Consider the following 27613-nt stretch of genomic DNA (forward strand, 5'->3'; position numbering starts at 1 on the left):
ATCTTCAAGCCTAAGACGCCATCGTGCTAAACTACTACCAAGATCATTTATAGGAAATAACCACCTTTACGTAACGAGAGTAATTTTGTTTCCGAACAAATAAGGGCGGAAATACTTGACTGTCCATTGGCGATAACTCGTCGCTAGTAACCGTCTGACCTAAGAAAAGATTTAACGTCTACATCTTTTCGAAGAAATTCACACTTGTCAGGTCGGAGTTTGAGGTTTGCAGCACGAACGAGTTTGAAGCCATCAATTAATCTTTTTATATGTTCGTGCATAGTAGCGGAATAAACGATAATATCGTCCATGTAAACGAGACATCGTTCGTTTTGAAGACCTAGGAGAATGTTGTCCATGACACGTTGGATGGAGAATTTTTTAGTCCGATGGGTTAACGGAGAAATTCAAAATGACCATTTTCCACCGAAAATGCAGTTTTAGCAACGTCCTTGGGACGAATTTCAATTTGGTGAAACCAGAGGCTAGATCCAGAGTAGTGGGGATAGGTATATCGTCTACAGAGACTTCGTTCAATTTGCGATAGTTGATGACTATGTGCCATTTTTGTTTCATCAATTTTTTTGGGATGACCCGAACAGAGAAAGGCCACGTAGAAGTCGAGGGTCCAATGATTTCTAAAGAATGAGCACCATTAAAGTGAGTTTTTGAAAAACTTTTACTTCGGAAAAGAAACTGCAGAACAGTCGAATCCGGTACTTTAGAAAGTTTAGATACGAATTTTTTGCGCAAATTCAACTTGTAACACATACATTTAATTAAGTTAATTTAATTCATATGTTTCCGCTTTTAAGATCACAGATCCTCATTAATCCAAAAGTCGTTCAATAAGCTTTTCTTTTCTGCTATAATATTACCTACTTTAAATTAAACCGAGTGATTATCTATCTAACATCTCGGCTTATTTATGTATTCTTAACTTGGGAATTCTGTCGTGCACTTGGTGGTTTAACCTCCGTTCGCTCCCGACAGAATCCATTCTAATCGTTCCCAAAATTTTGGAATCGGTTGCTGTTTAGTGGATTTAGTGTTTTAAAGGTGTAATCCTTGTCGGCCCCGTTGTTTTTTCTTGTTCATGCCAGTATAGAAGCCGGATGGGCCCGGATGGTCCACGGGGGAACCTGGAGAGGTCGTTTTTCTGTTGTCGGTCAAAGTCTTATATTGGAAGCTGAGAATAAATGTTGGTATTAGCTTTTTGTTAACTATTGATCTGTAACCAAAAAAAAAAATCCTCGACGGAAGTCGGTAATGGGCGAATGGCCATTGTAGTATTGCCCAACTGATCGTGAATAGCAAAGAAGAAGAAGAAAGTATTGTTAACTTGACACACAAGGTTTGTAAAAATTGGCTCTTACTGGTAAAAGACAGTTTTCAATGGCAATAATAAAATTCGCCTTTGCAGTATGCCATATTTTTTCTGCATTCTCGGAAGATTTATGAATTGGATAAACCCGTTACGCACTTTTAGTTTTGGTTTGAGGACTTTTTTTTGAGTAATTCGGATTCATTTTCATCAGTAATATCAACCTGTTTTTCACAAATACCAACTAATTTTAACTGACTCTTTATATCATTGTTTTCCATAAGTGATGATATTTAGGTTCCCAAAATTGGTAAAATTAATGAAACTTAAAAAAAACGGTAACAATATGAAGTTCGAAGTTTACTTTTAACACAGAATTTGATTTGATTGTTTATTAAAAATAATAAAAGATGTCATGTTAAATGTGAAATTAAAAGTGCGGTTAGGCATTAGGAAAAGTAATACACATATTCCTCCTCTATTTATTCAGTAAGCTGTTCAGTATACTGTCTGTTATTCTAATGAACGTCTCCGGCCAAGGTACACTGATATTCATAGAATTAAATTTCCGCTGTTTTGTCCATGTTTCTTGATAGACAACTAGAAATAAAGAGCTCATCTTTACGGAAGCAATAGCTTGGAAAACTGCTTGACCATCACTGCCCTAGAGATACTGATAGCTGTGCTTTAGGAGAGCTGTCCGTTTTCCCTTTGATTAATTTCTACTCATATATATATATATATATATATATATATATATATATATATATATATATATATATATATATATATATATATATATATATATATATATATATATATATATATATATATATATATATATATATATCAGACTCAGAGCACGGTATTGGGCTAAAGGAGTTGCTGACCTTCTATAGGAGGGGCGGCATTCTGGACGCCCTCTAGAGCGGCCTGGGGGCACAACGGGCCCATCTGGTGATCTAAGTGCTTGGACGCCCGTGAGGGCGCCCCCCTTTAATTCCAATACCAATACCTCCGAGAAAGTTTAGTACGTCATTCTTTATAGTGAATTAATTATCTGTATAATATATAATATTTGCCATTTCATTAATACTCACGGCATGTATATTGTATTTAAGGGTCGTGGGTTAACCAGTCAAGTACCGGGTATAATCAAAAATTAACATAAAATTTTGATGTGTTTGGCAAACCCTATTACTTGCCGGATTTCAAATGATAACGAATTGGGATCAACTGACTCTTGGCGCAACCCAATCTATTGACTGACCTTTCCGAAATTCCGAATAACGTTGGTTAATTTTAATGAGAGACAAATTTTAAGATCCGGTTTATGCTAATGGTTTTAGATCGAACCTAGATTGCAGAGAAAACGATCAGAAAAGCGGCTTCCTAAAGCGCGAGACAGGACCGGATTTGGATAAACGCAGTATTTTTAGAAATATGAGAAACACACCCAAATGATAATTATTTGAGCAAAAGTCATCATTTATAAAAAATTATACTTTCTGGAAAACATACTTGTTTTCTTTTAAATTTTTAATTCAGTGAAACGTTTGGTATAATTTTGTATAAGCCATTGGTTAGTTTCCCCTTAATACACAGGACAACTGTCTTGATAAGATATATCATTTAAAAAGACAGTTTAGTAAAACGACAACCTATGAGGAACACAATTTTCAGCACTTATTCCCCACCACGGACTTCAAAAATGATCGTTTACCGGTACTTACACCTCTTTTTTTAAATATCACGAATTCTTGAAGATCAGTGATCTAGTTTTTTTTATTACATTTAATATAGGCTTCAGTGATATAAGTAACAAACAAAAATTTTACAATCTCCTTTCATCTTCTTTCCTTCTTTATTTGTGTTCTTTTAGATACTAACAAACTAAACAAAACTAATAACTAGGAAATTTTGAGTCCAATATATATAGCTTCGAATCGTTTAATGATTAGACAGGTAGAATTGAGTTTTTATTAAGAAGATTTAAATATATCGTTTTTCCAACATCGTCTGATAAAATTCACAATAATCTTTCTCAGTCATCTTTTGGATGCTCCAACCATCTTGCAAAAAACACAAACCATATTTTTCATTATTCAGGTCACATACTCACATCTCAAAATTGTTGCTATGGCTACTAAAGAGGACGTTCATATTCTGCCTCCTCCGTCTGCTTCAATAGGTAGTAAAGTAGGTTCTCGTTCTCATATATCCCTACATCCGTCAGGGTGATATACGATCAAAATAACTTTTAGACAAAAAATTCTACTTCACATACATTTCTGATATAGAAGCATACTCACAGGTTTTCTTAAGCGGTAATTGCACTAGTACTGGATTTTACTCACCAAAAATTTAAGAAACGAATGAGTTATTATTTTTTACCCAAAAGTAACAATTTGCAAAAAACTTTTAAACATTTCTGGTCACCATGCACTGCGACCTTTATTGGTCATACACATAAAAAAAATTCAGGTTAGTTGTCGTTTCAGATGATCTTGAACAGTTTCTCAAATATCGACAATCATTTTCATTTTTAATTTTAAAACTTTCTCACAATAAACTTTTGGGCTAATAATAGCTGAATTATTTTGACTAAACAAGATGCCATTAACGTATAAACCAAGAGTATGGCCAATTTTCAGGCAAAAAAAACATTCACGAAACATTCACGGATGCTCTGGATACTTAAGTATTTATTTAAGTAGGTTCTGCAAGTTATGTGCTAGCTTGTGTTAGGTGTTGCGTACTTGCCGCTAAAATTTTACAGAAATGTGATCAAGCGTGGCCAACCGTTACATTAGCTCTGTAAGTTGGGTGTTAGATAGTTCTAGGTGGGAGCCATAGGATGTTCAAAGATTAAAACGGTGTGCTTCATGCTTCAAGCTCGATTCTATCAAGTTGTCTCTTTTATTACGTTATATTACATTACCATGGAAGATCATCTCTTTTGCATAGTGATTCGAAAAACTTGTAAAATGCATTGCGTGGTTTGGAAGAGTTTGACTTTTATTACAAACCTCATTCTATTTCAATTTTTCTTGTTCTGGTTATTTCTTCACAGCTCGTTTTCGATTAAAATTTTTCTTAGGTTAAAATGATTTCGTTTATGTGTCCACAAAAAAAGAAATTACCACACAGCACGCATTTTTAAAATTTATTTTATAGTATTTTTTTGTTCATGTATCCTAATAAACTAAACCTATTTCGGAAATATAAACAAAATACCTTGCTGCATTACCAAAAAACTGCTACCAACCTAACCAAGCAAGGCTAACCAAAAAATCTTGCTGAAAACTATTCGCAAATAAGTAAACAAGTGGCAAAGAAAAAATAATTAATTATTGCATGAGTTGTCAAATCCATTAGAGAAAAACGATGACATTGATGACAATCAGAAATGGATTACAATTATCTCAAAACTTAATGGAAACGATTTAGAAGAATAAGAACGAGTTTAAATGAAAAAAAAAAGAAAACGTTTTCAGGATTGCTCCCAAAGAGTAACTCTACTTTTACGAAATTCACTCAGGCCTTTGAAGATCATATAATTGGAAACAATCGAGAAAGATTAAACGATAAGAGAATTTATAAAGAGAAAATTTGCATGAATTCAATTAGGAATATAAAAGAGGAACTGGCTGGCGTGTCTGTTAGTCTTTTCATCTTCACATTAATATTCGAAAGAAAGTGCTAATTATAAGTTGGAGACTGCCGACGAAGTTTTTGCTTATCGATTTTCCGAAAATAACATTTATTGTTAAAGTGATTTATTTATTTTTTCCTATACTCTAGCGAAGATTACAAATTTCCACGACAACCTAACAATCAAAAAGTCCCACGCAATGTGAATTGATTAAACTCATTTAATCCAAATGTGTTGCTCAATAATGAACTACAATATTTTTTGATGTTTGAAATAAACAATCCTGGTGTCAAAAAACTAATCCCGAGCACTTTATAGAGTTAGTAGAAGATAATAATATGGTTAAATTTTGTTAAAACTAATAATTAATAATTAAGTTTATTTTAATTATAAACGAAGCAACAACATTTCATGCCAAATTTTATGTTTTTCGATTGCTCGGCTGTTACGAGTAGTTTTCCATTTGCCTTTTATGTTTTTATTGGCAACATTATGTTTCGAACAATAAAAAAATCATGTTTAATCCCAACAGTTTTCGCTTTTGATTTCAAATCTTTACTAATGTTTGATATTTCATAATAAGAATCTTTAGCAGCATCAAGAAATTAATTACATCTTCAGATGACCCATTATCCTAAATGGCTTACAAACTAAAAGAGTATGGCGACTATATGTAATACGAGAAGTTTCATCGGCAAATTCGGTTCGAGAATCTATATACTTCGTGATTTCGACACAACAGCAAAGCGTACAGATTCTAAAATCGACTTTGCTTTGTTGTCAATTTCTTACACTGAAGAGTGAAATGGATTAGTGAAGCTACTTGTTTTTCTAATTCTAGGACGCATCCTACACTTTCATCGAGACGCTCGTAGAAAGAACGGATTTCAAAATTTTTATAACTTGGTACCCTGTTGTCTATAATAACCACTTATACTATATTTTATAATGGTTTAGTGCAATGCAGACTCCACTGTTACGTACTATGTGGAATTCAAAATTTTAATTTTGGACTCATTATTACTTCCAGTATTTCTTGGAAGCTTAGTAAAAGAAGATGTTCAATACGTTTATTTTATAATTAAAAATTAGTGAATCTGGATCAATTTTACAAGAACCACTTCATATATTGTGTTTTAATATGTTAATATGATTTCTTCAGTCCACTTCTAAACTTTTAATGCCTAATAAGTGTCGAACTAAAATAATTGCGATTATCAAACAAAGGTATTATTTCGGAATTAATTTATTAACAGTTATAATCGACATATAGCACAATGTGCATTGGTTATTACAATTTCATGTGATTTTTAAATTTGTACGAAAAGCTTTTCTTATTATAACGAATACGAGGCGAGCGTGGAAATATTTTTCACAAATTACACGGTTAAGGGCTTAGATTAGACTACAATTTTCAAACAATCAAACATGATCATAGCGGAAAGGTTGAGGAAATAAATTTTCCGTTTACGGTATAAATTATTCTTGTGCATTGTCAATTTTGCTATTATTTTTTTAAATTGTAATTATGTAGTAAAGGAAATATTTTATCAACAAGAATTTGGTTGTTCAATATAAATTGAGGTTAGGTAATTTTAAGGTAATCTATCAATTAATCACTAAGATCCGTATTAAAATGTTGCTATATAAATATTAGGGAGAACTGATTAAATTAAAAAAATTGTATAAATGAGAGATAATTTGAAAATTTCTATAACAATAAATCAATATTTCAATTTAATATACTTGTGTTAAATACAAAACAAAGTTAATACATATTCATATATTGAGAATATCTATGTGATCAAAATATACCTGTTGCACAATATAAACATGAACTATCCTAAATATTTTGGAACTTTATTCGAGTTTTATTGTATTGTAGTTAAGAAAAGCTGATATATCTACCATTATGCGATGCACACTTTGTAATTGCGAAAACTCTTTTACAAATTCATCCTTATAATGCTATGTGTTTTAATATTACGACTTAATTTACTCTAAATTTGTTATTTTTCTTTTTACAAAAATTTCGGTGGTCTCTTACAATATAGATACTCTAGCGTGTCTTATAGTAAATGCCTAATTAAGATACAAGACTGCCGAAAACTTAAGACTCTAAAAATAGGGATCTGAGCTGGAATCGCCAAAGCTGATGGGTGCAGGTGTGCATTCTGATCACGCGTAATTTAATTGTTTCTTAATTGATTTATTTGGATACGAAAACAAAATGCATGCGATAATAACTACTTATATCCATGGCTTCTGGACCATTTCCACCACCTTGTCCCCAATGTTCAGATAACTAGGGAATAATTAAATTTCAGAGAAGGGCTAACAAACACTTAATTTTGAGGAATGTTGTACATTCCGTATTTTCAACTTTCCCTTACTAGGGAGTAGGTGAGTCCATCAGTAATCGAATGGTCTTTTCCATACACAAAATTTTAATCTGTGGTCCATTGTCAGATGTTACTTCATTTGTTGAATAGGAGTTAACAACTTATCTAACAAGTTGTATATTGTTGTTTGGAATCTTCACATTGTTCAGTTTTTCGATATAGGTTAGGGCTCCCAATTATATCAGCCATGAGAAAGATACATTTGCATTTTAGGTACAGTAGTATGAACACAGAATAATATTTCGGTAGCAAAGTTTATGAAAAGAAATCGGTTAAGGTATTTACTGGCCTAATTGTATTTTTGATATACTTTCATATACTTGGCAATTGATATTTTTGTGGAATCGCTAATCCCTAATACTTTCACTCAATTCTGGGCGTTCCTCTATAGAATCAGCTCCTTAAAAATAAAACAGTTTCCCCTAAAGCAAAATGTATGAAAATCGTGGATGTTAATAAAGAGATAAAAGACACTTGGCAAAATAAGTATTTGAAAAAGTAACTAAGATTGTAGGCGGCAATTTCCGTATAACAATTCGAATCTTTACCAAAATGTTCCATTTTTTTTTCTAGATTAATTTATTGGTACATGATCATTTACTGAGGATTTCTGGCAAGTGTGCTAACATTACCAGCGACTTTAGTAGTCTAGAAAACAAAGGTCTAACCTAACTTAAGTACAGGTGTCACGTAGAGTTAGATGGCTCCTAAAAATATGGTGAAAACGGTAGTTAGTTAAATATAGACCAGAACAAACTCTTACCGATACTTCTACGATCTGCATCTGCTAGTGGAAGCAAGAATTTATTTAATAATTGGAATTGGCATCCAAGACGGGACATTCCGAATTATATTTTGTACGTTTTTAAAAGCCAGCTAAAATTTGTTCTCGGTGGACCCGTTAACTCAAATAAGCGTGTCAAGTTTTATTCAAGAAAAATCATTATCAAATATAATCAGCCCAATTTCAAAATTTCAAAATATTCGGAAAACTGTTACATATTTTGTTATCGAAAAAGATTAGGGAACTCGTTGTATATGATGTTCAAAAGCGAAGGGGTCTTAATAAAAATTTGAAAAATTAACAGCATTTAACGTTTATACCGAACATGTTTGTCAACTTTTGTCTTTTTAATGCCATGCTTCATATATTATTGCATTTTTCAATTCCTTGCATATTCCAGATGTACTCTAAACCGTTTTTGAGATATTTTATTTTTTCTAAATATGGCAAATTTTTAATTTCATTCTGTATCTAAAAGAAAAGAGAGCTGTGACAGGTTGCTAATTTCTTTTTAAAAGTAACGGGGCTATCAAATCACGGTAGCTTTATTAATAACGGAGGTTCTTCGCAGGGTACAGTGTGTCCAAAATCAGGATGCAAAAAATTCAACTTTTGCCTTTCTGCTTTATTATGTGTCAAGAATAATCATGGTTGGTAAATACTCAATGGATTGCTTGTCAGTAGCATCAGTTATAAATAAAAGCTAGGAAAATGTGGCTTTACAAATTAGGAACAACTTACTCTTTGTAAAACCTTAATAAGAACCAAAATAACCGAACAATTTAAGAATTGTGAACAGTTCGTCAATCTTAAAGTCGTTGCCCTTTGCACAATAACGTGGTCGAAGGCGTTTGCTTTTTCACGATTTTGTAGATACGTGATCAGCATACTCATACAACACCTGTATACTTGAGGATGATTAAGTTAAGTGAGAGAAAGCTATTTAGAATATATTTCAGGAATATTTTCTTACAATGCTATGTACCTTGCTCGTTCTAACTCGGAATGAGAAGAGTACTTTTACCGCGATATCACTGGAAAACATAAAAAAAAACTGAAACATTATGGGAATCAAATAAACAATTTGCGAAGTGTTTGGTGATCGTTTTTCTATTACTGATATGCAGATCTAATTAATAAAAGTACTCCTTCGATTTTCTTCACATCTTCGATTTTCTCCTGTTATTCTCAGTGTAAACCCGTTACCGCGACCATCACTGGGAATACAACTAATGCTGAAGAGAAAAGCGGGTGGTGGGAAGAGTTGCATGCGTCTTCCATACAGCAGTAAGTCTTCGAACCCCAGTCTTCTGCAACAAAATGGGGTTAATTTACTATTAATAAACTTCAGTTATATACAGCAGGTTTAAATATGTTCTAAAAATAGCCACTAAATTTTGACACCATGTCAACAGTAGGAAGTTAGTGGTCCATTGTTTACAAGATTGAAGGTGTTGTTTTTTGGAAAGACGTAATTTAAAACTTAACAGAGTGTAAAATGCGAATCACAATCTGTAGATTTACTTGCTGGTAAGCGTTTATTTTCAATTTGCATAATACAATAGTATATTATGCAACAAGTGCGGTAAACGGCATTTGACTCACGAGTTTATTTGACACGAGCGGACCGAGTGTTTAATAAACGAGTGACTTAAAAAGTTTACCGAATGTGTTTCATGCTATATTTTTTCTACGACCCTTAGTTTTTGGATACATTTTCGCAAAATAATACGAATACATTCACTGACATGACCGTCAGAATTCAAGGCGTGAGACAGGAAAAAGTGCGTTGCTGTATACATCTGTGCTTTTAATAAGAAATAGGATTTTCGTTGCACTACAGGCTCTCTTTTATCAAAAACAAACTACCCTTATTTCATAATTACAATGATTTTGACGTAATTTGTGCACCTAGTATATCTAAATATATTTGATTTTGGCCTTTCAAAATTTTAAGAGGAAATTTTAATTCGGTAATTAATTCTTTGGTGTACAAGGTACAAAGTAGTTAACTATAAATTTACATTTATTAAGACCTTATTAAAAGGCAAACATATGTTACAATAGTATATGTACAAGTACAAGTGCGGTACACGGATGAGTTAAAAATTTTACCGAACGTGTTGCGTACTATACTTTTTCTACGACCGTTAGTTTAGGTTACATGTTCGCAAAACAACACGACTACATCCACTGACATATCCGTCAGAATTGACAAACGTCAAAATTCAAGGCGTGGGAAATATCACCGAAAACATCCGATTGCTCCCAAATCCGTTTGGTAAAATCCCGGAAATGTCCGAAGTGGCTCGGATTCGTGGGAAAGGAAACTGACGTGGTAAAGCGACGCTTCCCGCACGCTAGATGGGTGGGTAATTAGTTATTTTACAGATGCGAGTAGAAAAAAACAATATCTATGTGATACGTTGATCGCTTGATTAGCGATAAAAATATTGAATAAAAAATTCAGGGCGACGGATGTGCGACCACAGACAGTGTTCAATAAGGGAAAATACATTAAAATATAAAAAGTTTAATAGACTGTTGTCTTTTCAATTGTTTTATATTTAAAGTCTATTAGTATTTTGGATTTATTTTACCCTACAGTTTCCGGCTAACTAAAACTTTCGCCTTCTGTATCAAGAAGTTTAATTTTTCACGGTTGGATAATTATAAGTTTCCATTTTTTTCAATACTTTTTTATGTTTTATTCAAACATCAATAGAATAACAAAAATAAATTACAATTCTTGCCCTAACAATAGTTAAATAACATATAGTAACAAGAAATAAATAAATATTTCTAAACTGAATAGAGCAACCTTAAAGCAATGGTGCTCTAACAAATTAGTAAATTGTTTAAGTAGATAAGAAGATTTGGTTGTTCTAGAAAGAGAAGTAAAAATTATTGTCGAAATTGATAATAGAAGTCTGAAGATGCCAATAAGAAGTAATAAGAACATATTTAGAATTCTCGTGTTTGTTGTATGGGGTAGAGAATTGGACACTTAAAACTCAGACGTTAAAGAGAATTCATTGGAAATGTGGCTCTACTGATGAATACTTAGCAGAAGTATTAACACCTTACCTGGGCCATTTACTTCGAAATGAAAAATACGCTTTACCATCATGCAATGAAGAATGATGAAAAGAGGTTGGTAGAAAAAAGAAGTCATAGATGAGAACAGAGAAATGTTCGAGACTGGACAAATATGAATGTAGAAGAACTAATTCGTGTTGCAAGGAACAGAGAAGCGTTTAAATGTGCGGTCACCAAGCTTCGTTAGAAGACGGCATGTAAAAAAGAAGAAAAAAAACAATAGTAATAGTGTATAATAGTAAGGTAAGATAAGTCTTATATTATGTCAATATATGTTAGTGCTACGCACATCATCATGTTACTAATAAGACTAGTATTACTTTTAAGTAATACTAGTGTGTCTGTTAGTGTAAAATATTCATAGTTAAATAGAATTTTAAGTCGTCAACAACCAAACCCAGTAATTTTACTTGAGAGATTTGAGTGATATCGTTGTTAGTTATTTCCAATTCAATAAGACGAGTAGCTTTACTTTTTTACTGGAAACCATAAAGCTAGTCTTGTCGACATTAATTTTTAGTTTATTAGAAAGTAAGGAGCAATAAAATCTGGGCAACTCAACGTTTACTGTTTGTTCCAATCTATATTAGGATCTAAATACAAAAACAAGGTAATACCTTACCAGTCCAGCTTTCTTTAAAATAAAAATTAGTGGTGAGTGCAGGAAAAGTCTCAAAAGGGAACCCTGCAGTATTGCATTTTGATTTCTTTTGTGCAACTCTCTGACAGGCACAAATTGTTTTCTTTTACTTAACAAAGAGCGAATAAGAAACAAAAGTGGCCCTCTGATACACATTTTGTCAACTTTATGCAATAAACGTGAATGACAGACCACACCAATTTCCTTTTTAATGTTTACGAAAACGGAAATAGCGATATTTTTGTCTAAACTAGGTGTATATTTCACAATAGCAAGTGCTACGCTTAGTGTACTTTTCGCCAATACTGTATTGTTAATGCAAGAATTATAATTTATTTTTGTTATCCGATTGAATAAAGCATTAAAAAATGTTTAATGAGGACGACCGCCCTTTTATGTGCTACAAAAATAAAACAATATTCAGCAACAACTTTAGCTATATTTGCCTATACGCTCTTACTTATTATTACCTGTAATAGTTTTAATAATTATCATTAAGTATGAGTATGCGGATAATCATGAAATGCCCTGTATAGAGTATTTAAATTAAGCAAGTTGCAGAATTGCAGAATAATTCATTTGCCTACGTCTCAAAACTGTAAAATATTGACGAACTTTTTTCTGTGAGAGATTGATCTTAGTGCTATTTGAGGATTTTCCTGAATTCTCTATAGCATAATCTCGCTCATAATCATCATTTCCTATAGGCCTTCCTTACCCTTGAGTTCTACTAGATCACCATATATGTGAGAAAGATGTAGTTGTTTCTTCCCGACCATGTATAATATGCGCTATCCTGTGATTGGGCAGCCTCCTTTGACTTTGGGTTTATAAATAACTTCTTCAGTAACTCGTTTATTAAACACTTACTTCGCTGTACTCTGATCATGTCTATGCAAAGAAACCTAGCGAAAATTAAACTCGTGGCCAAACTTGCACAATATTTTAAATATTTTATTTATCGACACTTGACGATCCTCGTGTCTTCTACAGCTTCCAAAGTCGTAGTGGTGGGGGTTGAAATTCAGCAACTATGTATTCTTCTACAGTATATACTCTGCAAGAAATTTGACACATAAGGTGTTGAAAGTTAATTTTCGAAAAATTGCCATAATTTGTAAAGTATGAATTTTAGGTAACAGTAATTGATACATGGTGCTGTGTTGTATACAGAGACTTTGTTTTTATATGTGTATGCTTCTGTAGGTTAATGAGTCAAATGAATAATGAATCACAAGCCGGAGCAACTAAGAGTATATATTTTTAAATGACTTTTGAAAAAATCACCATTGGAACAAAATTTGAATTTGTCCTATGGCGCGTACACCCTGCACAAATATTTATTTTTTCAGCAAACTGCAATATCGCACAACGGAACCGAAACAAAAACTGGTTTAAATTAACTAATGGAAAGCAAGTAACGGAGCATCAACATCGTCCAGGGCAAAAGCTAACTCTCGTTTTTTTCCCACGCTGACGCTATTCTTATCAAATTACCGACGGCGAGCAATCCCCAAATTGAATTCCCAGCCGGTCTGTGTAATCACACATCCCCGTCGACAAACACGCACACGTATCGGAGGTCGCGTTGCTCCTGTTTCGCGACATGCCACTTCGCGTATATTCACCTGAAATTTATGGACTGAGGTGGTTCAATGAATATTTGACGCCACCATGAGCTTCGGTCCATCATGGCCAGATTTATCTTCGCCGTCGTCACAGGGAAAATGACGTTTTCGTAATTAATTGTCCACGGGGTGAAAGATGACGCCAGGGCAGCTTTTGTCGTTTTGAAATACCGAACGTCTTTTAAATGGTTGCTTTGTTCATCCGATAAACATCGATGACGACCGACATGTTATAGCTGGTAATTTTTGTCAACTCAAGGCCCAACCGAAGAAGGTTTTACATCCCAGAAGGACTGAGTAATTTCTTTCGCCGTTGGCCTGTGATTCTTGGTCCATTCCTTGATCGGTTTCAGGCTTTGAAGGTCTTGGGTATAAAAATACCGATTAACTAGTTAGCTGCATATGCGTGACATTTCTTGTTCGTGAAAACCCTGATTCGGGATATAAAATAAATCTGGAGAGAGCACATGGACGAGCTGTTCGAGGAAAACCAATTGGCAGAAACCATGCTAATTCAGGCTCGGCAATAACAATGTTCAGGCAGATATTATAAAACTCCCAAATTAAACTACTGAAAATACTACTTAACACAATATATCAAACGGGAGAATTGCTTAGAGACTGACTGGTTTCCATATTTATTCCCCTTAATAAGAAAGCAAATGCTATTAGGTGGTCTGATTACCGAATTATAAGTCTGATGAAGCATGTACTGAATCTCCTACTTAACATCATCCAGTCTCGTATACACATAAAGCTCGAAGAAAACATGAGCAAGGTTCAGTTCTGATTTAGAAGTGGAATGGGAACGTGAGAAGCCCTGTTTTCTACTCAGGTCCTGATACAGAAGAACAGGAACGTAAACTTCAATGTTTACGCTTGTTTATTCGAATTCGAGAAGGCGTTTGACAAGGTATAACACCACAAATTATTTCAAATACTAATGGATGTCGACGGCAAAGACTTGCGCCTCATAACTAATCTGTATTTGCACCACAGAGCGACTGCTCCCAAGAATTTACAGTTAATCGGGGAGTACGCCAGGAATGCATACTATCACCAATTCTGTTCAATACTTACTCCGAAATACTGTTTAGACAAGCGCTTAGTGAAACAGATGAAGCCATTAAGATCAATGGAAAGACCATCAATAATTTAAGGTATGCAGACCATACAGTTTTTATAGCAGATAGTGCTGAGGGATTGCAGAGGTTGATAGACTGTGTAGTGGAGGCATGTGATATGTATGGTATCAGGCTCAACTTCAGGAAGACCAAAATTATTGTTGTTACTAAGAACGATGAGGCACAATACCACCAGTTTAGGGCCAATAATGAAATCTTGGAAATAACAGATAAAATAACTTGGGCTGCAGCCTGAACAAGGAATGCGATCATACACGGAAGATCAAATACAGTATAGAAAAACTCAGAACCGTTTTTAACCGCATCAGAAACGTCCTATGAAATGTGGTGCTATCGCCGCATGCACAGGATGTCATACTCCTGCCATGTCACAAACAACACTGTGATCCAGCGAATGCAAAAGCAACTCGAAGTCGTGAAAGTACCTTCGGCATATGACGCGTAATGAGAAATATCAGTTTATCCAACTAACGGAAATGACGACTGTAAATTTATTCAGGGCGGCTGTCAACAAGATTGTATGGACCAACATGATTGCCAACATCTATAGAGGATAGGCACTAGAAGGAGAAGAAGAAGATATTAAAAAGATTGGTAAATAATTTTTTTCAAAAACAAGTACACAATTAAATTCGCATGTCTAAATCTGTACCACATCGGCCAATCACTATATATAATCTTGACGAGAAAGGTACTCTAAAATGAGGTACACTCACATGTGGATCAGATACTGCGAATCATATCAATTACTATACGATGAAATTAAACATTCTTCAATTTGTTTGTGTAAAAAGTTTTATCCACAAAATTTTTAACGAAACTGAGAGAATTGTAAAAGGGAGTATGTTTTCTATACAAGGCGTCTAGTAAACTGTGAGTTATGTTATGGAAATGTAAGTTTTGGTTAGATCTTTAATTTGCTGAGACCCAAAGCATCTATGGCTTTTAATTTCCGCCCGTTCAAGGTTTTTTGCGGAGATCTTTGTTTCGCTTGGTTTTTGAGTTTGAGAGGATTTCAGATTTCAAATTTCAATACGCAATTATTCGAGCAGTAGAAAAAATTCTTACAATATTTTAATTTAGTTTTCTAGAAACTGCAGCGAAATTTGAAAAAGACACCCCGTCAAACCACCAATCGAAACTCAGAAGCAGAACCAAATAAAATCATGCTTTCTTTCCCACATAGTACACAATATCCCCGGTATATCCGGTCAATGTCCCATTTAAGTCGCATGTCCCGGGACATGTAGAGGATATTCTTAGGATATACGTTAGCATATATACTAAGGATATACTGTAAAATACATCCCAGATGTATAGATGGCCTGAGGATATCGCCTTGCGTCATAATGGGAACATTAGAATAGAAATCTAAAAAGTTAAATTTTGAACAATTGAGAAGGAAACTAGTTTTTTTAGATTTGTGGTGTTTTGGGAGACATTTTATTGGCAACGTTAAAATCACCAAACCGTTAAAATCAACTTGTTTTTATTAGAAAATAAGGATTCGTCTGAGCGAAAAAATTGCAACAACATAAAAATAATGTATTTGTTATAAGATCCCATTTGACAACACCGTGCCGGACTCGTCGGCTTCTCCTCCGTCTCGTCGTCCGCCATCTTTTAAGCCTTTTTGTGGGCGGTATAAGGTATACGGTGACTTGGCGTCTATTTTGAGTATTTTGTGTACTGTGCTTACTACTTTCGGTGCATGCAGTACCAAGAACTAATAATTTAGCTTTATGGTAACATATAACATAAGATTTGATAAATTCTAAGCTGAACGAACCATTGTTGTGTAGTGTACCAACATCATGCCTTGTTTTTTATTACTTTCCAAGGCCAATGAGATAGCAAGATCAGGCGGCGGCAGAGTTTGTAAAACAAGCTCTGACCCCGCTGATTTCAAATGTAACTTGTAATGAAACTTAATTGGTTGGGCATGAAGAAAAAGGAGAAATTTTCAAAATTAAATTGGCCAAATTAATACTTGACATAAATAAAGTATAGGAAATATAATTTAATAAAATATATATTATGGTGATTGCTAAGTTGATACTTTTTTTAAGGAGTGATTGGACCGAGTTAAGATAAAACTGATTTTTGAGTAACCTATATATGCTTTAGATTTCATATCTTTTTTGATTCTAGACTTCTTTTCGTACCTTATTGTTTACTTTTTGAAAACAAAAATAAAATCCACTTTCTCATGTTTTTTGAGCAGTTAAATTTAAATTTAAATGTTAGAGAAAATCCCCCAGAACAAAATTATATTTTTAGTTATATTCTATAGTTAGTATATTTTTTTCTTAAAATGGATGCAAGAATCACCCCGCAAAAACAAAGTATTAATTTTACGAATCACCATCATAAAATACAATTTTTACATAAAAATGGTTGTTGGGTAAATTCATGAAAACGTTTTTCCTATCATGAGCAAAAAAAAATAGGAAAATTTTTAGGTTGACAAATAATATTGCATGAAAATAGGCCTTTACTGTTATACTGAAAAGTCATATTTGTTCTAGTTTTTTTTTGTGCGCCATAGTACCTACTCTCATGAAAGAGATCTTACCGATGAGAGTTTAATGAGGTTTGTATTTATTGAAATGAAATACACAAATGTATACCTACATCATCGTATAGATTATCATCTAAGATCACTTCCATGAGAGTGCTATCAGCGTCAAATTCAGCCTTTGCTTAAAAGGCGGATGCAGGGATTTTTTAAATCTGTTTTTTAAGCATATAAGATACCAGTTTCGTTCTTTTTATTTTATTTTATTTTTATAAGTACAGATATATAAAATCTGTTTTTCTCAAAACTAAAATATTTTTAGATGCTGATAAGAAGGCAAACACATCAGAAAATAAAAAAAAAATGTAAAAATTCAATAGCTGCTTGGCTGAAAAAACCTGTCAAATATTAGTTATGATTTTAGAGTTTAGTGTGTATATAATGTGTTTTATTAATGGTATCAATCGGCAGTCCTTCACTTTTACCATCAAAAGTAAAATTAAAAATTAATTGGAAAAAACTTGTGCATTTCAAATATTGCCCGCTATTCCAGTGATGACTTCACCAACCATACCCAATAGGGTAATTCCATCACACGCGAGTACCAAATACTGGGATAGAATTTTTGTTGTCCTACAACCAATTGGACTACTGGACATTACCTTTCCAGTATTTCTCATAGGCTGTTGGAAATAAACTAATGATTAAGTAAGGTCCATCTATATAAAGTATATCTATATAAGATCCTATATCCTCAAAGTCGGATATACTAACAACGTCTCACCTAGCATAACTGGATATTCTTAGTATGTCCTAACAAACATTCTACGGACATATCTACATATCTGATATACTGTTGACGTTCCAGTTAGTACAATCGTATATCCTTGAAATTTGGAATGTCCCTTCAGATATCCCGTCCTTGTGCTATTTGTTGTACTTCTGTAGACCGTAACTAATATTTTTGTAATACAATTGTATATAGAATTCAATTGTTTTACAAATATATTTCGATTTATGATCTCTCTTAAGTGGAAATTTTATCACAGTCGTGTGTAGAGTTACTCAACGGTTAAATGGTGAGAGAGGAAAAAGTGCGTTGCTGTACACATCCGTGCTTTTAATAAGAAATTGGATATCTGTTACACTATAGGCTCTCTTCAATCATGCGAGCATAACATTGAGACAAATAACAAATTAACCATATTTAATAATTACAATGATTTTGACGTATTTTGTGCAACATATACTGCTATACACTCTATGTATAACATTCTTCACGAAAAAGCTGCTGCTCCTGAAATTCTTGATAAATTTAAACTTCTAATTTGTTCCGTTGAAAAATAAATAAATAAAATTTTGATTGTGGTTTTTAAAAATGTTAAGAGAAAATTTTAATTAGATAATTAATTCTTTGGTGTACGAGATACAAAGTAATTTCAACAATTATTAGAACATGCAACATAAATTTAAAATTACAATATTTGTTCAGTCCTTATTTAAGGGCAAACAGATATTACAAAAACAATACCTATGTGATACGCCGACCGTTTGATAAGCGATAAAAATATCGAATAAGAGAAATCAGAGCGACGTGCGGCGACGCACAATGTTCAATAAGTGAAAATCATTGAAATTTCCAAAGATTAATAGACTCTTTTCAATTTTTTTATATTTAAAGCCCATTAGTATTTTGGATTTATGTTAAGGCACAGCTACTTGCAGTTTATATTTTAGGTTTTATGTCATTTTAGGACACCTTATCTCAATTACTTATTTGTAAACAAAGTCGCATGTCGTATTACAGTGTCCAAAATTGGTTGGATTTTAAAAATTTTCTCCTTCTGTATCCAATCATTAAAACAACCAAATTTATTACTAACCAAGATGTTGAATTTTACACGGTTGTATCATTATAAATTTCCATTTATTTCATTACCTCAAACATTAACAGGATAACATATAATAGCGAAAGCACTGACAAGACGTTGGATACATAATAAATTAGCAAATTATTTAAGTAGGTAATTATTTATACTTTGTCGCGAAGATTTTCTTGTTCTGATTGTTTTAATTATCTTATTAAACAAGCCCCAAAAATGTATGTCCCCATTACAATTAGACCAAGATGAGGAAGTGAAAATCAACGTTAAAATTGCTAATAGAAGTCTAAATATGCCAATCAGAAGAAATAAGAATATTATTATAGAGACATGGACACTTAAAACTCAGATGTTAAAGAGAACAGAAGCATTCGAAATGTGGCTCTACCGATCAACATTAATTAACATGAATTTTTAGTTTATTCGAAACTAAGCAGCAATAAAATCTTGACAACTCAACGTTTACTGTTTGCTCCAGTTGGTCTATGTTAGGATCTGAATATAAAAGAACCGTATCATCGGCAAAAATAAGGTAACCAGTCCAGCTTTAGTTAGAATAAAAATGAATAGTGAGTACACCAAGGGTCCCAAAATGGAACCCTGTGACACTCCATTTTTGATTTCTTTTGTGCAACTCTCTGACCCCCAACAGACACAAATTGCTTTCTTTTACATAAGAAAGGGCTAATAAGAGACCAACGTGACCCTCTGATACACATTTTGTCAAGTTAATGCAATAAAGTTGAATGACATACCAAATGAAATGCCGTTTTAATGTTTACCAAAATTGGAAATAACGATATTTTCTTTGTCTGAAGTAACTGTTATATGATTCATCATATCAATTGCTACGCTTAGTGTACTCTATTGTTAAATCAAACATTGTAATTTTGTTTTGTTATCCCATTGAGGACTGATTTAAAAAAAACTTTTAATAAGAACGACTACCCCCCTTTATGCTAAAAAAATCAAACGGTATTCAGCAACATCCTTAGCTATATTTGCCTACACGCTCTAATTAATTATTAGCTGTAATAATTTTAATAGTTATCATTAAGTATGATATATGACGGATAAGCCATGGAATGCCGTGTATTGTGTATTTAAATTAAGCATGTTGCAGAATTGAGTTTAATTTCAAATTTTCATATTTTTGATTGGTTGGGTAATGGTATGTATGTAAATCTAAATTTCGTAAATTTCGTAAATTTAATATTAATACTAAATAATAATAATAATAAACTTTATTGAGGGTATAACAAAAAACACGTGGGAAAACTTGTCAGGGCGTCCCGAAATGAGTGTGCCAAACTATAACAACATACTACAGATCCAAAATAAATCCTAATCCTATATAATTCTATCGTATACAAACATATGTTGGGAACGGCCAAAAAAGAAATGTACCTGAAAATGGATTTATAATGTCAAATGTTGGTCACGGGCGTAACTTTGGAGGGGTACGCGTAACAAACATTTGTCTGAGTCACAAAACCGTAAAATTATGACGAAACTTTCAGTAATTTATAGAAAAATGTCGATGTGCAGAAATGAGAGATTGATCTTCTGTTTAGCACTCCTTCATAATCACAATTTCATAAAGGTATTCCTTGCCCCTGAGATCGACTAAACGATTCACTTTCTGCTAGATTCCTGTGTAAGTTACACGGTTGTTACCAGTAACTCTAAATAAAATGAGTTTCTGCTATTCTCCATACTTTTGAAAATTAAAAAAACTTCAGAGATGGAGATGCTAGACAACGTATTTCTGCAATCCATTTTCCCAGCGATATCATTCAAGCCTTCTTTTCGTAGCAGAACTTTTCAATGTGCTCATCCGAACTTTTATTTGATCTACTCCCCTTCTCCGATACAAAATTCATTTTACCGTCCTCATTAGTACAGTGCGATATCAACTGATATAAAACTCGGTGTAAGTCTGAGATATTCGTAAATCTTTACCGATTCTCGATAACATGTTTGTCCATTTTGCATTGTTTTTCTTTGCAGTTTGTAGTCTAGCAACTTCGTTGCCTTCGGTAAGTTTGTTTCCCAGGGAAAACTATGTGAAATTGTTTTTAAATTTTAAATTGTATTTGATCTTTTATGCCGTTTTAGGACAACGTTTCATAATAATAATAGGGCTTGGAAAATTATAAAATTAATTGTTTTTGGATTATAAAACAGCAGCAAACAGTAACTGCACCTTCAATATTTAAAATAGAACAATTAATTTGGGAAACCTGAATTGCTTAATACCTTATCATCATATACTGACTAGTTAATTTTTGTCAATAGAGGCCAGCACCGTCTCCAAGAATCATCGGTGGCCACGATGTCGCTCCATTTTCAATCCCTTACCAGGCCATAGTTTTCTCCAGATACGACGACATTAACCAATGGGGCGGAGGGGTACTGGTCTCCTCGAGTTTTGTTTTAGCGGCCGCTTTTGTTATTTTAGATGTGTAGTAAGTATATGTGGAAATAATTGTTTCTAAGGGCTGGCGGGTTGAACAAAGCCCAAATTATTTAATTTATAAGTAAATCAAACATTTGTATAGTTCAGACAGGATTAAGTTGTAGAATTTGTTGTTCGTTTTGTTTCAAGTTTTTCATCAAATAAATGAACTATATATAAGTTTGATTGCTGATTAATAAATTCACTTCACAATTTTTTTAGAAGTTTGTGCAACCATGTTAAAAGATAAGTTAATTGTAATAAAATAATAATTCCGATTTATTAATTGCATAACGTCCATCTGTGCTTTTAAAGTGTACTTTATATGGAGTGAACCAGTTTTTCTGTAGTACAACTTCTCATCGTTGAGGGAAATGTGTCGAAGTGTCAAAACTATTTTTAAGAGTCCTACAGTTTGAAAATTGAAATTTGCTACCAGTGCAATACTTCAAAATTGGGAGTATTGAGCGTTTATCAATACCTACAGGGTGATAGATGATGATGGCGGTGGTATTCAATTTAATTAATTTTTTTGTTGCCGCACAAAAAAAGTTCGACAGCGTTCAATGGAGTAACGTCCGCCAAAGTGTATTGGAAAACATTTAGTAGGTACTCAGTGTACCAAAGTTTAATTCGTTATTTTTAAAATATTTTACTTAAATTCTATCTATTGGAACGCATAGTCAATTAAATATTTTATCTACAACCATTTAATAATAGACGCATAATACTTCTGACAGTGAGAGTATTATGCTACGCATAATACAACAAGTGTAATTATATCATAAAAAAACAAGTGTAATTATATCATAAAACAACAAGTGTAATAAAATATTCTGGAATTCTTAATAATCCGGGCTTCAATTAATCGGCGCAGAATTTACACATTTCATTTATTATTTTTATGAAAATTTACTATAAAGTTACCCATATTAAAGTCATACACACGTTACCAATTCAATTCTATTATTCAAAAACAGTTCAAAAAATACAAACCAATATGACAATAATTAAAAAGAATTAGTAGGCCGTGCAGGCTAAATCTGACAGCGCGCAGCGGGTATCCATAGCGACAGCTTACCCGACGCGACGCTCATCGTGAATACAAACATTTTCTTTCATGAAATAATAATTGTAAAGTAAATAATATTCATATAGAGAAGCTTTAAAATTTCGCCTTGCAATTAAAACATAAGATTTAATAAAAATGGATTCTGAAAACGAAGTACTAACACCCCCCGGAAATTCGAGCGGCAGCGGAAGCTGCGTCTCTGGATTTACTTCCCAAGAAATCAAGAAACAATTATGAAATTGCCTACAACAATTTCATGGATTGGCGATCAAGAAACAAGGCCACCTCCTTCTCTGAAGATACATTATTAGTGTATTTCAAAGAATTGGCTAAAAAGTATAAGTCGTCCTCCTTGTGGACGTTTTATTCCATGCTGAAAAGCACACTTTATATTAAACACAATGTCAAGATCGACCACTACGCGAAGCTACATGCTTTATTAAAAAGACAATCAGAAGGCTATCAACCCAAAAAATCTAAGGCATTTACCGGACAGGAAATAAATAAATTTATTTATGAAGCTCCTGATACAAAATATTTGGCTACAAAGGTAAGGAATGATAAGACGTTACATACCTACGGTATTTACCAAGAGGTGTTAATTTTTTAGGTTGCATTAATTATGGGAGTGATGGGTGCATGCCGCTCAAATGAACTACATGCAATGAAAATACAACACGTTACATTTTATGAAGGTTGCACTTGAGTAATAGTTCCCGTTACGAAGACCAAGATCCCTAGGAATTTTACTATTACTGAGAAGTTCCATGATATTGTTAAAAAATATGCAAATCTGAGACTGCCAAATGCATCAGATTCTTTTTTTATGAATTTTCAAAATGGAAAATGCACAAAACAAGTTATCGGCATTAACAAGTTTGCCAAAATGGGCAGAGAAATTGCAAGTTTCTTACAAATCAAAAACCCAGAAAGATATACCGGGCACTGTCTACGACGATCTTCAGCCACATTGTATGTCGACGCAGGGGCAAGTATGACAGCTCTGAAGCGCCACGGAGGCTGGAAGTCGGCTTCTGTAGCTGAAGGCTATATTGCAGACTCGCAGAAGAACAAGACCGATGCAGCTACTAAAATATTAAGTCAAATCAACCCTAATTGTAATATTAATAACAGTACTTTTGTTTCTACCCCCTCACAATATCCAGGTATGTCTACTATTACGAGCGAATCTTCTCATAACACTTTTTCGATTAGTAAAGACACCACGGACATTAGTATTGGTACTACACCAACTACGATGAATTTCAATAACTGCCCTAATATAACAATCAATTTTATGAAATAGACAGAGTAATACATAATGATCCTATTAAGCGTCAATTTAAAAATAATTGTGTGCTGAAGTGTAAATGTTAATTAAATATTATTAAACTTATTAAATGTTCAATCCAGGACTTTCATTGAATTTATTCCTTATTACATCACAACTCATAACACATAAACATATAACATAAACAGCATACATAAACAGTAACCAGTGTTGATATTGAGTGAATGGTAGAATCTAAAAATGTATGATATTATGTTCCATTTCATATAAAGCAAGTTAACATCCACTTCCGGCCTAACCGGAAGTGCCACCATCTTGAGAATATTCTAGCTGAATTGCTCTGCCATCAGCATTAGCTTCCTACCGAATTTTCAGGTTTCTCCCATGTATAGTTTTTTTTCACAATAAAATGACACATTTCAATTCCGGTGAGGTACCCTATATAAGTGGATGGTTGTAGATAAAGTATAGTATTTGACTCGAGTATTATGGACCATAATAAACTCAGATGATTATAACACTCGCCGCAAGCGGCTCGTTTTATAAATCATCCTCGTTTATTATGGCCTTCATAATACGCTCGTTAAATAATATACTATTATATATTATATATTAAAATTAATCTTTAAAACATATTTACTAATCTAATTAAGTCAGTTTGCCTTTAAAAACTTTTTTTTTAATAATTAGTTATTTTTTTAACGATTTTCTCAACATAACATAAAGTGTTACTCTGTATATTAGGTAACACATATTGGTTAATAAGAAATTATTGATAAAAATAAAATTTTAAAGAAGCGCACACTTAATATTGTTAATTTGGACCGATATAAACAGTTCACAAAACATTTCTTGAAGAATCGCTTATAATAATCGAAACAAGTGACAGTTCTCTCGTTTAATTTTAACTTGGGTATACAAGTGTATGTACAAAAACTATACAGAGATATACTAAGATAGGACAAATAAAAATATTTTTTTCTACTCCCTACTCTAAAACAGCACTGATCAAAAGTGCGCAAAGTGTCACGTTAAGCGTTAGCTTTCTTAGTCACTGTGGCGTTTATCAAATTTGTTGCATAATATACTAATAATAAACTTTTATCATTACCAAAAAATCATTTAAGATATAAAATGCACTATTTTCGTTTCCCAGCACATATTTAATTTTAAACGCAAAACGGTTTAATCGCGGTTACGCATTTATTATAGCGGAGAAACCACTCGAGAGGTTGATGTCTTTCTCGGCGTGAAGAACTTCAGCTCGGAACTACCGGAACCGAGTCGCCAACTAATCAAAGCAGAGCAGTGGTGGATTCATGACGATGACGTAACTCCTAGCGAAACTCTCGCTTTGGTAAAGTTGTCAACCCCTGCCGTTCTGAATGAGTACGTCGGCCTTCCGAAACTACCAACGAATGCTTTTAAAAACTCAGATTTCGTCGGATCTTCCGCCGTCATATCTGGATTTGGTTATACTGCTTCCGATGAACTGCCGGGAGTGATTCAGGTATGTCGTGAGACATTGACTTGTCTAGTTAATTTTTTACATTATTTGGCAACTCTGAGCCTACAATTAGCAAAGCGAACTCGTAAGTCTAATCCATTAAATCACGGAAGAAAACATAAATTATTTTACATAAAAAAAAGCTCTATGTCAATATCGATATCTTAGGGCGTGCTAAAGACAAACATTTCGCAAAATGTGCCATAAATATTGCTATAAATGTATTACTTGCATCCGTTTTAACATTAAAAAGTTAAGTTTCACTTTTCACGTCCTGTAAATTTTTAAGTATCTAACTGCCTCCTTATTTTGATTTATAGTATAACCGGATGAGTTGGGTGAATATTGTATTTGATTAATAATTACGTCCTACGTAATTGTATCCAAAAAGTATAAAAGAATATATTGAAAATCACAAAATTCATTTTAAATTTAATATTACGTGGTTGATACTAATGTTAGATTTAAATATTGAATAAAAATTGTTTAATGACGCAAAACTTGACCTACTGCCACCACCTGCTGGTAGTTGCGGGAGGGCAACTTCCATAACTTAAATCTATATTTTACGCCACAAAACGTAGGTTTGGAATGAAGCTCTTTTCAGATACCCAAAAAATACGATTTATCCCAAAAATACGCTGAAAAGTGGTAAATAAAAAGCATATAAAATTAATTAATTCACAAAGCACAACCAAAGCGTGACCCTGAGGTGGGGTGGATTTTCAAATGACAGTCATTAATAAAAGTTTAGGTTTGTTGGGGGTCAACAAAATAGTAAAATATTTGCAGCTTCTATGCCAACTGTTTGTAACTTTATGTGTGCATTTTGTGAATAATTTGACATTTGAAAATGAAACATTCGAAAAAATGAAAATGCTTTGAAATAAAAACTAAAAAGATTTGAAATTAATAAATTGTACATACATATGTATGTACGTACTTGTATTTGTGGTCAAGTACAATGACTCGTAATTATTTGCGATTACGGTGCCATCTACTAAAAATTCCAAACAGGGTTTAAGATTTCAAAGTTTCCCCCTCCTCGCCAACAGTGGGGTAGGAGGATCACATTTCATGTTGCACTATAGTTTCCTAATCAATATTTAAAGTTTTGTTGTCCAATTGTGTAATTTCGAGATATTGTAATATTCATAAATCATTAATATACTGCCCCAACGCAGGAGTGCATTCCCGAAAACGCTTTCTTATAGAGATACATTACATTACAATTTGCGTAAAATAACCATTCAACCAAGATAATAGGATGTATTTAAAACCTTCAGGTTGCCGAATTGCCCATTGTAGCGATGAGGAAGTGTGAAGAATATTTTGGAGTAAATAAACTAGATAACGACTTGTTCATCTGCGGTTATGAAGCAAACGCCAACAGGGGAGCCAATACCGGTGATCAAGGGGGTCCGCTAACCATTGACGGCGTTCTTTATGGCATCACCTATGAAATGGCAGGCTTCGATATAGATTACGATTACCAATCACTGTTTTTAAACCTGTGGTACTTTAAGGATTGGATTGAGCAAACTTCCGAGGGCGCCGTTGTTTTTGCTTAAACTGCTTAGAAATGTACCGGATTCAGCAATAAACTTACCAAAAGAAAAGTTTAATTTGAAAAACATATTGATTTGGTTTTCTTGTTTTAGATAAATACGAATAATTCTTATATTCTAAAACTTAGTTCCAAATGGATGCTTCTAAATTTGAGTAACTTCTATGCATCATTAACCATTTTTTTAACGATATTCATCATAGGACGTTTTGGAAGCGATCAACGGTTTACCTTCATTGAACACTGGCTGTATCATCTGTTCACAAAATTCTAACATTAGACCAGTCATTAGTACAGGTGAACGAAGCCTTTTTTCTCGAATCGAGAATAATCTCGAATGACGCCGATGCTAAAACATGTTTTTTTCCAATATTGCTTTTCTCATTTGCAATTCAATAGTATGCTCACATTTTCAGTTGAATTTTAACACATTTTTCGAACGACCGTGAGAAGCAGCATTTTGAGCAAAGTATCTCTTTTTTCACGTGTATTAAACGAGCAAATGAGGAAAATATTGTTTATTTGTTCTAAACATGATTTCCTACACAACGGTACAGTTTAGAAACAAAAAAGGGACAGTCCTGTTCGGTGCTGCTCAAAGTTCACAACCTTACCTCGCGTGCCTGTAAAAAGTTTTTTG

At 33.3% G+C, this 27613-nt stretch overlaps 2 protein-coding genes across 2 annotated transcripts in view; one reads left to right on the plus strand and one right to left on the minus strand.

The window, feature by feature from the left end:
* Window positions 1-6219: 6219 nt before the first annotated feature.
* The window catches only part of LOC132704049 (uncharacterized), a 151754-nt gene continuing 130360 nt past the window's right edge, over window positions 6220-27613 (minus strand). The window contains exon 3 of the mRNA XM_060673691.1: window positions 6220-9475. Coding sequence (XP_060529674.1) covers window positions 9354-9475 — 122 coding nt within the window. The 3' untranslated portion in view covers window positions 6220-9353. The remainder of the gene's footprint in view (window positions 9476-27613) is intronic.
* On the plus strand, window positions 21024-27005 carry LOC132704048 (chymotrypsin BII-like). Its single transcript, XM_060673690.1, has 4 exons — window positions 21024-21117; window positions 21377-21546; window positions 25112-25409; window positions 26693-27005. Exons 1-4 carry the CDS (start codon window positions 21055-21057, stop codon window positions 26975-26977), a joined length of 816 nt encoding a protein of 271 aa, XP_060529673.1. The 5' UTR covers window positions 21024-21054; the 3' UTR covers window positions 26978-27005.

Source organism: Cylas formicarius, unplaced genomic scaffold (assembly GCF_029955315.1).
Source record: "Cylas formicarius isolate icCylForm1 unplaced genomic scaffold, icCylForm1.1 PGA_scaffold_6__28_contigs__length_40554024, whole genome shotgun sequence".
NCBI lineage: Eukaryota > Metazoa > Arthropoda > Insecta > Coleoptera > Brentidae > Cylas > Cylas formicarius.

Excerpts from the sequence above, each read along its gene's own strand:
- LOC132704048 (XM_060673690.1), top strand. The coding sequence starts at position 21,055 with ATGTTTGTCCATTTTGCATTGTTTTTCTTTGCAGTTTGTAGTCTAGCA. Across the intron at positions 21,547-25,111 it reads TTTGTTATTTTAGATGTGTA|CGGAGAAACCACTCGAGAGG; the intron begins GTAAGTATATGT and ends CATTTATTATAG. Across the intron at positions 25,410-26,692 it reads AACTGCCGGGAGTGATTCAG|GTTGCCGAATTGCCCATTGT; the intron begins GTATGTCGTGAG and ends TAAAACCTTCAG.